Source organism: Manduca sexta, chromosome 2 (genome assembly GCF_014839805.1).
Source record: "Manduca sexta isolate Smith_Timp_Sample1 chromosome 2, JHU_Msex_v1.0, whole genome shotgun sequence".
NCBI classification, from domain to species: domain Eukaryota; kingdom Metazoa; phylum Arthropoda; class Insecta; order Lepidoptera; family Sphingidae; genus Manduca; species Manduca sexta.
The window spans coordinates 2,061,978-2,076,330 of NC_051116.1; the positions used below are offsets into that span (position 1 = coordinate 2,061,978).

Sequence of the window (14,353 nt, forward strand, 5' to 3'; positions counted from 1 at the left end):
GAAAATCATTCGTATTTCTATAATATTACTGTTTCTTTAGATAATGATTTGATGATATCTCTTATTACAACGTAAATAAGACTATATTTCTGTAAAAACATTTCACATAATTATATATAACTAGTCAAAAATATGAACTGTGTAATATGATTCTATATAATTCTTCATAATCATTATGATTTTATCGTCTTCAGCCACACAATATTTATTGTGTAACACAGGCCTCCCAAATCCTCCGACCTGTTGCATGCGATCTACATCGAACGACATACTATCAGGTCTACCTTAAAAACTTGGGGTCAGAGACGAATTGCCTTTCTTCAATCGTTAACGCTAATAATATGTATGAAAATGACACATCCTAGCGATAATACTAAGATAGTCTTTAACGTAATATTTTTGTTTACTTTAACAATTGCAAAAAAGCGTTGTTCATTTCTACGCCTGCAACGTTTCACAGCAACAAATGGACTAATCGCATCCCAATTATACTTTCAATGACCATAACCATTTAATAATTTCTACCGACATTATTCTATTATTTTTTTATTTGTTCTATATATATATAACGGCAGGCTAGGTGTATGCTCGTTATCGTCTTCCATAGCTTATTACTACTAAGTATCGTGGGCGTATGTGGGGATATGTCAGATCACAATAGCCGATGTCAGATTTTAGTAGTTGTAGTTTTTGTCCCAAAACAATTATAATTCCAACAACACAAACTACTACGGAACGCGAGACAGTCTCCACGCACCCACAGCACTAGTCTCCAATAATATTATTTGATCACTTGATCTAAAACCAACTGAATTACTAATTTTTCATAGGCTTGTCATTCTCTTTGACTGCTAGCTTTTCGGCCTTCTTGATGTCGTCTGACATCCTCATTGCGCTGTGTAGCGAAGATTCTGTCGAATGCCATAAGATGGCATTGGCGTTCCATTTAAAAATCAACTCGATGACGACACGGCCATCCTGCTTGCACACGTCCACGTGTGTTAACCTGTCGACAAAACCAACACCAAGTATCCTTGTTGCATAACGCTCGGTCATACCTGACCATGATATCTCTACTAAATATCACAAAAATAGTAATAAAACAAACTATGCAACCTTATAAACTCTAACGTACATTTCTTCTATTGAACCCATTAACTAGATACCTCAATCGTGTTACACTCATCACAACATTGTAACGCGAAGAGCCATGTACCATCGTTATCTCTTATAACAATTCACTCGGATCATTAATAAACTTGCCAGTGTTTTTAATTCTTAAAATACCCGAGTAAAACTTCTATCGCCACGGCCTCTCTCAGCCGAAGAGTCATCACTAACTTCTCTCTCTGACGCGTCTTTACGATCCACGTAAAACGCACGTGTGCATCCCTCTCAGACTACACACGGGACGGTCTCTGCAGACCACGACCTCCACTAGAGATGTACGCCCACCGCACACCCACGGACTACTTGGGTTACCCCAAGAGACACCGACTTCCAACGGGCTACGACTACGTATCATCCACTAGCAGGTCGACTATCTACGGCCGATAGAGTTCACACTCGTGTTCACACTATAATTAACTTAACTTTGCTCATCAGCATTGGGAATCTCATGAATTTCTACTTCGACTGGTACATGTCTCTCTGGCATCTTACGTAATCGATCATAAGCATATTTCTATTTACGTTTAAAATTCAAAGCTTGCAACGTGTAACGAAATAATCACCACGCAAAACTTCAATCACCTTAAACGGACTTCTAAATTTTGGGTCTAATTTAGTCTGATTTCGCTCCTCGTTTTCTAATAAAACGAAATCACCTTCAGAAAACTTCGTGTAAGTAGATACTGTCTAAACTATTTTATAGAGTTGACAACAGCGAGCGTCTAAAAGCTCTTTCGCGCGCTCACGAAGAACCCTACGCTCATCAAACGACATTCTATATGGTCGCTGTTGTACCCTACGGTTGGGATGTATTAACTTAATTTTAAGCTTACCTATAGACACGCGAATTGTCGGCATACCGGTTATAAAACATTTTGCATAACCTCTAAAAATTTCTCAAAGTCGCGATTTTTCAGCCCCTATGAGACTCGTATCACCTACAGTAGAATTAATTATCTATTTGGCAATGTTACACATTGAATTTAAAACTTTAACTTTATGTAAAGTAAAATCGGTCGCAGTCATGTTTATAGAAAAGACTAAATTTAAAATCTCCCGACCAATCATTATGCCACTTTGTAACTAATCATCTTGTAAAACGTGAAATAAGATTTCAATAGGATGATCGTTAATCATTATGTAAAACAATATTTGTTCTGTGCATAATAATCGTGAATGTCCGATACCAGTCATACCAATATCACATTACTAAATCGTTTACCTGAAAATTTTGCATTAAAACTCTTTAATCAACGAGCACTCATCACCAGAATTATAATAAAAACAGTGCAACTGACCATTATACTCTAAGGTGCCATAGGAGGTTGAACTGCACACAGGTTCACCCGTCGCTGTGTACGCACCTCGCTCTTGCCGCCACCGTCTGCTTGACTACCACCGCTCGTACAGCGCATGGCGATGTGTTCCGGTTTGCCACACTTGTAGCAAACTAGGGGCTTCGCTACCAGCTGCTGTGCTACTTGACTAGTCACCGTCGCTACTGGAGGATTTCCTGTACCATCATTCGGTTTGCTTCTACATTCGGATCGCTTGTAACCCGGTTTGTCGCAATTGAAGCACTTTATTTGTGGCATCTTTGCTCGTTTGACGTCAGATGTATTCAAGGTCTCACTAGGGGAGCTCATTTTTCGCTTTAGATACGCAAAGGATTGAAGTTCTTTTAGCATTTTGTCTCTTGTCGTAATGTTACTAGTGAATGCCAACCGCTGCAATCTTGAATCAAATTGAGAGACATGAGCGAGTACAGTAGCCACTGCAATTTGTTCCTTATCGATTTGTTTCCATCGATTAATGAGCGACGACAACAAACGGTTCGCATAAGCAACCAACGTCTCTTTGTCATTTGGTTTGTCAATATGCAGGTTTGTGAGGGAACCCGCTAAGGTTTCCGTCGGAACAAATCTGTTCGTAAAAAGTTCCTTGAACTCACTCCAAGTTATGCCGTGGTATGCAATTTGCGATAGCCATGTTGACGCTATCCCTTTCAAGGCCTTGCTGATCACAACGATAAGTTGGCCTCCTTGCATCGGATTATCAGCAAAACATAAGTCCGCTGTTGCGCACCAAGATCTCGCGTCCGTGTCCGTCTTATCCGGGTCCGTCTTATCAAACTCCGGCAAATTAACTGCATTGGTCGTCTTTTGCGTTTGTAATGCCTCAATCAATGCTCGCATGTTTGCATTTTGTTGTTCAAACATAGCACGCCAACGGTCACTTTCCGAATTTTTATTTTGATCCGACATCGATCCCTCTTCTGATAACGGCAGGCTAGGTGTATGCTCGTTATCGTCTTCCATAGCTTATTACTACTAAGTATCGTGGGCGTATGTGGGGATATGTCAGATCACAATAGCCGATGTCAGATTTTAGTAGTTGTAGTTTTTGTCCCAAAACAATTATAATTCCAACAACACAAACTACTACGGAACGCGAGACAGTCTCCACGCACCCACAGCACTAGTCTCCAATAATATTATTTGATCACTTGATCTAAAACCAACTGAATTACTAATTTTTCATAGGCTTGTCATTCTCTTTGACTGCTAGCTTTTCGGCCTTCTTGATGTCGTCTGACATCCTCATTGCGCTGTGTAGCGAAGATTCTGTCGAATGCCATAAGATGGCATTGGCGTTCCATTTAAAAATCAACTCGATGACGACATATATATATATATATTGAAATTTTGAATGACGAGACGAGCTTGTCGTACGCCTGGTAAGCCATACGACCGCCCATAAATAGAAAAAACATCATCCGATACCTTGAATTACAAAGTTTTCTTCTTCTTCGTACATACACGTTCTTAAATTCGGGAGCTGTTTTTAAATTATTTTCCTTATTACGAGGCTCGCCAACAAACGTCTTGCCTACAGCGTCAGTTTCGAGTTATAATATTCAATATTTTTTAAGAATTGTAAACTTAAAAATGTCCATAATCTATCGCCTTTTAGCAAGGGCTCGATCGCAAAAACGTCAAGTAAATACATCGATAAACCATTTGATAAGCCGTTATCGTTTCCTAACACTGTAAAAGCTTTTACATCCGATTCCAGGAAATTGTGAATAAATTAGATAAATTGTGACTAAAACCGTTTTAAATCGTCATATTTTTTTAACGTATTTAGATGATGCTCTTAGAATTATAAATAACACCACAGAGAGTAGGTACTGAATCTTTATTTTATCTTTTAAGTATAATCGATGCACATCATATAATATTACATATCGTGGAGACCGAGCGAATTTAACGATATTATCTTATGATCTTATATTTGTATATATTCTAAACTCACAAGTCTTAATACAAGAATTAACATTCTTTCATCTCTCGTTTTGTTAACATTATTCTCTTTTCCCGCCCTTTTAACCGACCTCAAAGAACAGACATTTATTTATATGAGTATATTTTTAATAAATATAATTACATATCGATCAAACTGTTTTATTGATTTAGTGTTCTAATTAACACTAGCAAACACTGTGAATGTGTAGTTAACCTACTAATAGGATCAAACATGACCTAAAAAATAACAAACATCGGATAAACGTTCATTAAAAATATCGATAACAATAGTTCTTTTTCCTTGTTAATGAGAATATGATTAGCGCTTTGCAAACTATATCAAGGAGTTGGTCAGGAAACACTTTGAAAAATAACAAGTTTTAAATAAAACTATATTATTCAGAACTTACAGCAAAACGTTGATAGCAAATGGTATCTTGGTAGTTGGTATGAATTTTCAAAGACTGTGTGATTATTAAAACAAAGCCAGTCATTATAAACTGTGAATAAATAGTGCTAAAAATGGCGGCGGAAGTGGCAGAAACGTCATTTTTGAAACTCAACAGAGAAGAGGTCTCGTACCGGTCAAGTTTTCGCACGACCACGAACGCAACGGAAAGAACTACAATATGGAAACAAAAATGTGTGTCGATAGAGTCGCCAAAATCTGGGAGGATCATCCAATCGCAAAGGGAGAGCCCTAAAACAAAACCTCAAGGTGGAAAAAGCACTTCTGGTTTCTTTACGAAGTTTTTCGAAGACTTCAAGAAGGCGCGAGTGTCTGACTGTACATACCAACCGTCGAAGGTTCGAAAGAATAGCTTCTATAGACCGTTTTGGGCGAAGAAAGTGGCAAATGATAGAGAAGAAGTGAAGGAGAATGTCGAAGTTAATGCTGCTTCTCATAAATTGGCAGCTGTGCCATACACGAAGGTAGATTTCGCAAATTTTGTCAGTATCATATACATTCAGGCAAATATGTAGTCTCAAATTTACCAAGATTATTAGAAAGGTGTCTATGTTTGTTTTTAATTATAGCCTCATAACAGTAATAATGTAATTTCAAGTTATAATGTAAATTTATTCTTGTTTAATTACTTTCGATAACATTACATCAATTTTATTGAGAAGATAAACAGAAGTAATTTAAAGAATGGCATATGAATTAACTACACCCTTTGTTAATATTAAGTCATATATTAATGTAAATAATTACTTTTTCTAATTATTAAATGCAAACACCAAAATGCCTGACAATTTTTGCGAAATCGAACTCAAATTAAAAAATAACGTAAATTGTTTTTCAAGAATCAGTACAGCACACCAAAATTGATCAAGAATGTAAAACCAACAGTGAATACTAAGAAGAGGCTCTCGAAAGTAGTGTCACACAAGGAATTTAAGCTGAAAATGCCCGTCAGCTACAAAGGGAGTGAAATGTACATGCCCACGGGCGAACGACTGTTTTGGGTGCGTTCTGAATTTTATAGTTACAGTTTAGTATGATGAAATGGCTAGTACTTTATTAGCTAATTACTAAGTAAGTATTAATATTAGATGCGGTGCATTCGAAAACCTATTTTATTAATAATCAAAAATATTAGTCTTGTATTTTATACTGTCCCACTGCTAGGCACGGGCCTTCTCTACTGCTGAGAGGGATTAGGCCTTAGTCCACCACGCTGGCCTAGTGGGAATTGGTAGATAGATTTTACACACTCTTAAAATTCCTATAAAGAACCTCTTAGGTATGCAGGTTTCCTCACGATGTTTTCCTTCACCGTTAAAGCAAGCAATAATTCACAAAAATACACACATAATTTTAGAAAAGTCAGAGGTGTGTGTCCCTAGAATTCGAACCAGTGGACATTCGTCTCGGTAGTTCATTCGACACCCTTTTGCTACCGTTAAAAACTATTGAAACCTATTAGGAAATGTCATTTTCTTACTAAAAATCACGGCGGTTTATCTAATCAAAATAAAATGCAAACTATTTTAGTTACTGTTTATTTTAACTAACCGAATAACTAGAAACTTGGTAAAACCTAGTAATAATGCACATAACACTTTGTTAACACTTATATAAATTAAATTGAACTATAAATTAATTATTCCTAAGGCTAATATACATTGTAACTATCTCCCTTGCGGTGTGCGAGTTAGCGCCGATATTTTTCCTTTACCCAGGAATGTTTTTGTTATATTGCAATGTTTATGTCATTACGTGCAAGTTATTTATACATACGCATACCAATTACTGGTTCTTTATGTGATGAATAGCAAGCTTTATACACGTGAAGCCGTTGGACCTACACCTGATCTCTCTCCGGTCATGTCGGATTGTCGTCTCACCGGACTATGAGAGAGAAGGAACAGAGAGTGCACCTGTGTAATACGCACACGCTTGTACAATATATCTCCTGCGTATTTGGCTGATATCCGTTGAGATTGGCCGCCGTGGCCGAAATTCAATGAAGAAAAAATCAAATCAAAGCTATGAAATATTAAAATTAGCTTACGCCTTGCCTCGAAAGATTAGGCAGGGACGCAACTAGTAGATTCAAATTGATCTATGTTTATATCCTTCCCATCATGTGATAGGGGACGACGCTGTATTTATAACTATACATTTGAGAATTGCTTTTAACAAAAATGCACATTCAATTCATATACAAGATATTTTCATATAAAAATCGTAGTTCAGTTTTTTTAACTGTGACATAATCGTTTCTAGATATATTTATAACTAGCTTTTGCTCACGCCTTAAAAGAAGGATAAAGGTCCCGCTATATATTTTCTCTGTATAGAGAGTAGCCTATAACCTTCCCAAGATCTTAAACTATCTCTATACCAAATTTCATAAAAATCCGTTAAGTAGAATTTGAAAAAATCGTTAACATACAGACAGACAGAAAAGGGGAGTTTGTTTTAATGTATAGTTGATAAATTTGTGACGTACATTTTAATTTTATTTCAACAAGAGTGCACATTCAATTTACATATAGGATATTTTCATACAAACAAGTTCAGTTGTTTTAACTCCGACATAATCGTTGCCAAATCTCTATAACGTCAGACAGAGCTATAAAAATAGCATTATTTTAGTAACTAAATGCACACGTTTTCAAAAAACGATTTCAAGCGTAATTACTAATTTCCCATCCGATCCGGAAATTAAACCAATAAAAAATTGACATTTGAAAGCATTAAAAAAACTCTGTTCTGATTGGTCAATTTTAACGATGGATCGAAAAAAGGGTATTAGGAATGTATATTGGACGGCGGATAGTTATTACATTCTACATTTTTTCTTATCGCAACACAAATTAGAAATCTCGCGATAATATAATGAAAGGAAGGAAGACAAGTTTAGTAATTCTGGCAAAAAACTGTATATAAAAAATATTATTTTTTTATTTTTTTTTTCAAATAATTAACCGGACAATAAGACGGACAAATGTTCCGTAGCCTAATGTTATTTATATTTACCATTTTTATTTACCAATATATGCAGTATCATGAAACATATTCTGTAAAATTGCACCGCAACCTGTTGCAGATCATAACATACCGTAAAAAATTAAATTACAAACGGACAGATATACAGCCATTCGATCATGGCTGAAAGGATAATTGATACACCGCCATTTTCAATAAACAATTCCAATCGCTTTTTCGATCTATCTCAAAAATAGACCAATCAGAACAAAGGTTTTTTGACACGCTTACAAATAAGTTATTGTGATTGGTTCATACTCGGAATCGGATTGAAGATTGAGATTGGGATCGTTTATTGAAAACGGCTGTCAAGCGATTTTTTTTTTTGAAAACTTAAAACGAGAGACACACTAAAAACACTGATTCGAAATATGTATACGATAACTTAATATTGCATAAAATTTGGCTCAAGTCTTATTTAGTGTCCAAACGTCGTATTAATACTCTATGGAATCTGTTTTAAATTCAACCTTCTCTCACAGCTAGGCGAAACCCGCCCGACGAGTTTCGGTCCGGCGACGTACCAGGACTTCAAGGACATCCGCTCGCGGTGTCTAGCCGAAGGCAGGCTGTTCGAGGACCCAGAGTTTCCCGCAGTGGACCGCAGCCTCTACTACAAGGAGAGGCTTGACCGGCCCATCACTTGGCTTAGGCCTGGGGTGAGTTAACAGGATAATATTAAATATACGAAGGTATAGGAGAAGCAAGAATGGAGTGGGGTTTGATAAAAGTAAACCAATCTGAAGCGGCTTGCCTTTGCGTTTCGTATGGTGAATAAGATTCCTGAACAATTAAAGAGATAAGCAGGATAGGGAGGGATATAACCTTCTGCCCCCGCATCTGAGCTGCGTCTAGTCATTCGGAAAAGCGAACCTACTGCAGCTGATGGTAAATAAAGTCCACATGGAATTTTGACTAACCCCTCGCCAATCGTCACAATTAAGCCGGCCTGTTGTAACCGGATTTACATTGTTTTGTTTCGCAGGAGATCAGTGACAACCCGCAGCTGTTCGTGGAAGGGTACAGCCGTTTCGACGTGCAGCAGGGGGAGCTGGGCGACTGCTGGCTGCTTGCAGCTGTTGCCAACCTTACTTTGCATCGCAAGTGAGTACACTAAGCGTATTATACTTTTTGTACTTTAAAATTAACCCTTAATTTGATAATGTATGCCCCAACATACATCAACTTTAAAAAAATATTTTGTATTAGAAAATACATAAATAACGTAAAATTATATTTTTATCACCTTGCAACCTAAACAACTTTTAGTAGAAAATATAAAACAGGTATCTGGTATCACTAGTTTTGACATTAGTTGACGAAAATGGCGTACCGGCGGCCGTCAGCTGTTCTCTCCAAGTTATTTATATAATTTTATTGATTATTACCCAGTTTGGGAAAAGTTTCACAACTGAATCCTATGCTTGATATCATGATTATATAATTTGTCTAATAAGTTTGCAGTTCTAACTTCTTACATTGGTGTTATTTTGGATATTAACATGATGTATGCTGTGACATACATTGCCAAGTTTGTAAAAAAATACCCCTATTTAATTTGTATGTCAGGGCATACATTGCCAATTTTAGGGTTTTGCTTTGCTTAGTTTGTATATTAGCATTTTTTTCTTTGTCTGCAGCAAAAGCTTGAAACTCGTGGTGGTAGAATTTTAGCGCTTGTCCCTGCTCAAAATGCACCCTCTGATGATAGTGAACATTCTGATATTGAAGACGAAATACGTGTGCACACACCGCTTTTCATGTCCAGCTCCTCTGCACCCTCAATTGATAGCTCTTTAGAAAGACTTAATCTTCTAGATGATGAAGACCCCACCAGCGAAAATGTTCGCCTTACACCAATTTTCCGAAATGTTTATTCAAGCCCATCTCTAGAACCGAATTTTAGTCAAGTACCAGTACTGAGTGATATTCCCTCATTTCCCGCAACGCCTGCAACCCCTGCTACTCCTGCAACTGCTACACTAATTGCACCTAATGCACCCCCTGGTTTGGTAACACCTAGCATGTCGACGAATGCCTCCTCCACATCACGTATTTCCAGAAAAACAAGATCACAACGTCCCACTGTTCATGTTGCTAAACGGCCTAGACGAATGCAAAAGTTTACTCTTAGTTATAATTGGAAAAAAGCTGTGTTTCGACACGTGGCTTCTATAGAAGAGGAATCGGAACCTATCGGGAGCGTCACAGTCCTAACTCCCCTGGAGTATTTCTACAAGTTTTTTTCCCCAGACATTTTGACAGATATTGTCGAACAAACAAATACGTATGCAATATCTCAAACTGGACCTACTCTGGGTTTGACTGAAGACGAATTACAGGATTTTTTAGCGATTCATATCATTATGGGTGTTGTAAGCATGCCGTCTTATACTGATTATTAGAGTTTGCGATATAGATACAAACTTGTGGCTGATTTGATGCCACTAAAACGTTATCAACAAATACGTCGTTTTTTACATTTTGTTGACAACAATGTACAAGATTCTGACAGATACTATAAAGTTAGACCGTTAGCGCAAAAAATAAGAGACAATTGTTTAGCTCAAGAAAATGAAAGGAGATTCAGCATCGATGAGATGATGATCCCATACAAAGGGACAAAAGCAAGTTTCGTGTCTGGCAAAAATTCCCGTAATTGTCAACTAGATTACCATGTGCCTACGTAATTTCTATGTATTTTTTTATAAAAATAAATAATAAATATAATAGTTGTTTTTTTTTTACATACGTAGTCAGTACCTACAGTAATTGGCAATGTATGCCCCTGCATACAACACATTTACGGTTTATATTCTTGAGTAGTTGGCGGTGTATGTTGTGGCATACATGAGTTTTCAGGAAAACCAAGCTTTTCAGATTTTTTTTCAAATTTTTCTATAGTCGTTTTATGTGTATAAATAACATTTCTGATGACAAAATTCAGGTTTTATAGTATTTTATACTTTGCCAAATTAAGGGTTAAACTATTTTTCGAATTTTTTCGCGGTTTTTATGTTTTTGTTTTTCGACGTTTTGAAGACTGCAGCCTTCGTGGTCACGGGGCGGACTGAGGTGTTGGTCATCCGCAAAGTCAAAGTTACAATATCTACCTACATTTTACAATCATACAACGTAAAATTTTTCTTTTGTACGTGAGAAATACATTTTATTTTAAATGTAGATACAAAAACACTGATTGATTTGTCATATCGTATAAATATGCCCCGCTCTATATATACAGCAATAGTTTGAATTGCCAAAAAAAGGAAGAAATGGGGTATGTATACGAGGGGCATGTAAATGACAAAGGAATTACAAAAAATATATATATAAATCCCCCCAAAAACTATGGACACAACACGTAGTAACAATAGGGGACCGGCCTGTGTTCGATTTTGTACATTATTCTATATGAAATGGTTGATAATACGAAAAAGAAACCCTCCTGCGAAAACTGCATTAAAATTGGTTAAAAAATGAGCCAGTAATTCATATTTCAAATATTACTATGTGCCGAAGTGGGCGCGAAGTGGAGATATCGCTTCATCTCTTTCTTTCGCACGCTTCGTAATGCCCGATGACGTCACACGTGGGTATTGCGCCTCTTTTCTGTTTCTTGTTACTTACCCCTTCTACCGAAATTAAAAGACTTATAACTTGTTGATTTTTTACCGGATTTAAATAATTCTTTCTGTGTTGTAATTTATATAACGTAAATCTATACTATTATATAAAGCTGAAGAGTTTGTTTGTTTGTTTGTTTGTTTGTTTGTTTGTTTGTTTGTTTGTTTGAACGCGCTAATCTCAGGAACTACCGGTCTAAACTGAAAAATTCTTTTTGCGTTGGATAGCCCTATGTTCGTGGAGTGCTATAGGCTATATATCATCACGCTATACCCAATAGGAGCGGAGCAGTAATGCCTAATCTCAGGAACTACCAGTCCGAACTGAAAAATTCTTTTTGCGTTGGATAGCCCTTTGTTCGTAGAGTGCTATAGGCTATATATCATCACGCTATACCCAATAGGAGCGGAGCAGTAATGGCTAATCTCAGGAACTACCGGTCCGAACTGAAAAATTCTTTTTGCGTTGGATAGCCCTTTGTTAGTGGAGTGCTATAGGCTATATATCATCACGCTATACCCAATAGGAGCAGAGCAGTAATGGCTAATCTCAGGAACTACCGGTTCGAACTAAAAAAATATATTTTGTATTGGATAGCCCTTTGTTCGTGAAGTGCTATAGGCTATATATATCATCACGCTATGCCCAATAGGAGCGGAGCAGTAATGGCTAATCTCAGGAACTACCGGTCCAAACTGAAAAATTCTTTTTGCGTTAGATAGCCCTTTGTTTGTGGAGTGCTATAGGCTACATATCATCACGCTATGACCAATAGGAGCGGAGCAGTAATGAAACATGTTGCAAACACGGGGAAAAATTATTAGTTTTGAGAGCTTCCGTTGCGTGCGCTGCGTAAACGGTTAAAGTTATGCAATAATGATGTATGACGAGATTGTTCCTCTTAAAAAGTTCTAAAAATATATATTATAAAACAAAGTCCCTCGCTGCATCTGTCTGCCTGAACGTGTTAAACTCAAAAACTACCCAACGTATTAAGATGAAATTTGGTATGGAAACAGTTTAAGACCCTGGGAAGAACAAAGGCTCCCGGGAAACTACTACTTTTATAACGGAAAACTTTAGCCTGAAAAACTTTATAACGCGGGCGGAGCCGCGAGCAAAAGCTAGTATTTGATAATAATAAAGAACAAAAATGATTCCGGTCCCCTATTACTACATAGATCACTCAGATTGTCGTTCATCGATGAATACTAAATGTGTGTATGAAGTGATTATTTAATGAATGACAATAAGACGTATAAGTAGAAACTATCAAGTTTATTTATTCATGTATTAATCTTGTGACAATAAACAAGTTGTATGAATTGACACAATGGATGATACAAAACCAAAGTTATGAATCAATGTAAAATAATTGACCAAAAATTTGATTTTTGGGGATAATTTTATGACATCGTATTTTTTTTTGTCTAGTATAACTAACGGCAGCAGTAATGCTATTTTTTATTTTTGGAAATAAAAAAGTATTAGTTCGTACTTAGTATAGTATATACTATATAATATAGTAAAAAGAAAGAAAAATATGTGAAAGTAAACATGAAAAATTACCGAAATCAAGAGTCGCTAATATCACAAACAGTTAATGAAAAAAATATATATTTTACATTAAAAAAAAATAACGCATTCTTTAGAATGTAGATCTTTATAAATAACATAGGTACAAAACTTCTTCCATTTTTGAAGTCAGTTAAAAATACTAATTAAAACTAAAGTTAACGAACGAAAAAACAAGTCCAAATATTCTGATGTTTTTTCCCATAGCGATAAATTATTTTTATAATAACAACCTCCTGTAACATAGCGATAAATTTTTCAATAACATATAAATGATTGCAATGTTATTATAAAACTTTGCATTATTTTAGGCACATTTATAAAGGCAAATTATATAAACATTCCATTATTCGAATCATAATTATTGTTGCTTAAATTTATATTATTTTTACCACATTATTATTATGTTAATTTTACACGTAGGTATTTAAGTATGTTTTTAATCTCACTACATCTTTATAAAAGCCTGTATTCGCTCTGTATGCGTTCTCTCTCGTATCTCGCAAATACCGGGTTTGGATGTCCTACTCTGTATATTATATGAACGCAGTATAAAAAGTAAATTTTATAAAGTAATTTCAATAGTCGTAGTCTGAAATAAAAATCAATACAATTCCAGCAAACTTATTATTAGACAATACCTATAATCTTGAGGTCACATTATACTATGTATTAAATAAATATAGAAATACTAATAAGTCGAATAACAAGGAAAATTATACATCATAATCGTATGTACTACGTACGCAACATATTCTATTCTATATATTAGAAATATTGTTTATTATTTATTTACAACAGAGAATATACATAGCATACATTATTTTCACATATTGTAATATTATAAGTAGTCGTATAAGTAAGCAAGATAAAAATTTCTTATGTTTACGCGAATGTTAGACATTGAAATAAAACTATTTTACGGATTTTATCGCGGTTTTGTATATTATAACTTTGTCCCGACGTTTCAAAGTTTATGCGGCCTTAATGGTCACGGGGACGTCTGTTTTTTTTTTATTATAGAGACAATAACTGTATAACATGTTCAATAAAAGGAGAGAAACAAAATTTATAAAGAAATATAACACAATTATACGTTGTGCCAATGATGGGAACCCTCATTCAGCTCCTTGCTGCAGTACCAGCCTGATATGAGCCCTTATGAGCCCCCAATTAG

The 14,353-nt window shown here is 35.9% G+C and overlaps 1 protein-coding gene across 10 annotated transcripts in view; it reads left to right on the top strand.

Annotated features, from left to right (window-relative positions):
- The window catches only part of LOC115454165 (calpain-B), a 61,562-nt gene that overhangs the window by 28,797 nt on the left and 18,412 nt on the right, over window positions 1-14,353 (top strand). For 6 of the 10 annotated variants that reach the window (XM_037438203.1, XM_037438219.1, XM_037438208.1 and 3 more), the window contains exons 3-4: window positions 8,457-8,633; window positions 8,960-9,078. In XM_037438203.1, the coding sequence (XP_037294100.1) occupies window positions 8,457-8,633; window positions 8,960-9,078 (296 nt within the window). Of the gene's footprint in view, window positions 1-4,878; window positions 5,409-5,783; window positions 5,946-8,456; window positions 8,634-8,959; window positions 9,079-14,353 lie in introns of all 10 variants that reach the window. The other 4 variants (XM_037438196.1, XM_037438189.1, XM_037438197.1 and 1 more) reach the window with 1 other exon arrangement.